The sequence below is a fragment of the Hipposideros armiger genome, unplaced genomic scaffold, assembly GCF_001890085.2.
Source record: "Hipposideros armiger isolate ML-2016 unplaced genomic scaffold, ASM189008v1 scaffold_52, whole genome shotgun sequence".
Taxonomy (NCBI): Eukaryota; Metazoa; Chordata; class Mammalia; order Chiroptera; family Hipposideridae; genus Hipposideros; species Hipposideros armiger.
In genome coordinates, this window is record NW_017731402.1 from 3,036,174 (window position 1) to 3,038,681 (window position 2,508).

General features: G+C 36.9%; 1 protein-coding gene and 1 pseudogene across 1 annotated transcript in view; both read right to left on the reverse strand.

Annotated features, from left to right (window-relative positions):
* The window catches only part of ATP8B1 (ATPase phospholipid transporting 8B1), a 127,955-nt gene that overhangs the window by 34,989 nt on the left and 90,458 nt on the right, over positions 1-2,508 (reverse strand). The window contains exon 7 of the mRNA XM_019640608.1: positions 2,247-2,337. Within this exon, the coding sequence (XP_019496153.1) occupies positions 2,247-2,337 (91 nt within the window). The remainder of the gene's footprint in view (positions 1-2,246; positions 2,338-2,508) is intronic.
* LOC109381758 (10 kDa heat shock protein, mitochondrial pseudogene) lies at positions 297-605 on the reverse strand (annotated as a pseudogene).

The window sequence follows — 2,508 nt, forward strand, 5'->3', positions numbered from 1 at the left end:
AAAATACTAAGTATATGCTGAATTGTTATTGTGTAAAAATCATACTGAATAAATAAATAACAAAAATAATAGAATCAGAATAGAACCTCTTTTTCTTTTACTGTTATATTTTTATTTGGAAATGTTTATATCAGTTCAGTGGAATTAAGTTTTAAGAGACACTGGATGCCATTACTTCAGATATCATTAGTTTATTACAAAAGAGAGACATGGAAATTATTTACATGATCAGATTTCAGAACTTCAGTGAAAGGGGCAGCTTCACCTGATGCCATGTCTGTCAATAGTGATTTATTTCAGTCTACATCCTTTCCAAGAATGTCACCATCTCTAAATAAGAAATTATCCTTGTCGTCTAGAACTACTTTGGTGCCTCCATATTCTGGGAGAAGAACTTTATCTCTAACTTCCACGCTAACTGGTTGAATCTCTCTGCCCTTTCCTTTAGAGCCAGGTCCAACTGCTGCTACTATTGCTTGCCATACTTTTCCTTGAGATTTTTCTGGAAGCATAATGCCTCCTTTGGTTATAGTTTCCGCAGCACTCCTTTCAACTAATACTTGGTCAAAGAGGGGGAGAAACTTTCTAAATGCCTGTCCTGCCATGACTCTGGCAGCAGCACTTCATACCATGCTCTTGTGCCGCAGCTGGAAGGAGAGACCTGCAGTGTGGTCTTCTGAACACATGAACCAGAATAGAACCTCTTTTAACATTTTCTGCCTTTTGGTTTCTCATAATGGCAATTTCTATGTTGCTTGCTGAACAAAAGAAATTCAAATGACTTAGTGCCATTGTACCAGTGTTGAATGCTGAGGTTAGAATTATCTTTTAAGCATGAGATCAAAATTCATAAAACCTAATGAAATTTCCAATTCTGTTTAGAATATCAATNCCATGACAATGAACCTGAAGATGCACATGAAAAATTCAAATAAAATTTTCATGAAATATGAGAGCAGGGAAAAAATGAATAATTTCTTAAATTACTTCTTTTGCATGGTTTTAAATATGTATATATAATTAAAGTACCCTATTATATATTTCCTTAAGGTTTACATATTCAAATTAAACTAAATATTTGAAAAAAAAATTCTCTCTGGGAAATTGGAAGATGGCTTAATATTTGGGGCCACCCTATGTGCACAGGAGTTAACATAGCAGGCCTGAGGCTGCTATCCTTAAAAGGCCTACTTGCAAGTTTAGCCCTTAGATTAGGGACATCCAGGAACTCAGATTTTGGGACAGTTTCCTGATTCCTTATTTCTTATTTTCTGATAACAATGGCTCACTATGTCTGTTTGTATAAAACTATCTGGTTTTTGCTGACCACCACATTCCTTTGGGGAGGCTGTGGAATTTTGGTCATGCCACGTACATGGTGCCTATGTGACCAGACCCCAATAAAACCCCAGGCATTAGATGGGAGAGTGAAAAAGATGAAGAGGTTAAGTACAAATTGGCAGCTCAAAACAGTCATGGGGATGTAAAGTACAGCATAGGGAATATAGTCAATAATATTGTAATAACTGTGTATGGTGTCAAGTGGGTACTAGACTAATCGGGGGAGATCACTTCATAAGTTATACAAATGTCTAACTGCCATGCTGTACACCTATAACTAATATAATATTGAGTGAAAATTAAAAACAAAATCATTGAGTCTCTAATGAGCTTCTCTTGTATAGTGAACATTTCACATGGGCTGTCACAAATTGTTGCTCGGGGAATCCAGTGTGTGTTGTGTGTGTGAGTCAACTGGGAGAGGGTTCTTGGAAGTTTGTGTCTGGTTTCCTCCAGACTTTGTCCCATGAGCCTTTTGCCTTTGCTGATCTTGCTTTATAATCAGTTAGAATATGTCATAACTATGAGTACAACTAGACACTGAATGCTGGCAGTTCTCCTAGTGAGTCATCAAACCTGGGGCTCATGTTGGGGACCCTCAACACAGCTTCAGTTTAGGCTTGTCTGATATTTGGACTTACACAGGTCACTCCAGTAATCAAAATAATCCTCTAGGGCACCTTACAACTGGAATTTCCATTCCCAAGGGATTCTCCTATTATAAGTGTGGCATTTCTGAGAAAAAGTGAGGGAATTCTCTCTTCCCCCATCCAACCTTGAAGTGCCTCGTGCATTTTTCTACCTGGCCTACAGGTAAGATTTCTTTGCATTAGAAAAACATACAATAAAAGTATACCACAAGACAGCAATCTAGCCTCTCATCAATGGAAAAAGAAAATAAATACCGTATAAACCATGTAGTTCATCAAGTAATCAATTTTAGTTCTTTTAAATCTGGTTTTCCCACTATTCTTCATTATTTTAGAGTCAGCACCTAAAAATGGAAAGTTCAATGCAATCAACAATTGTTAAAAAAGCAATTCACTGGCATATCAGTAAAATTACTCTTCTTTTGGTTTCGATAGAGAAAGAACAGAAAAGGAACCCCCTCCTTTAAATCTTGAAAGTGCATATCAGATCAACTTCCCAAGAGACTCTCTGAAAGTA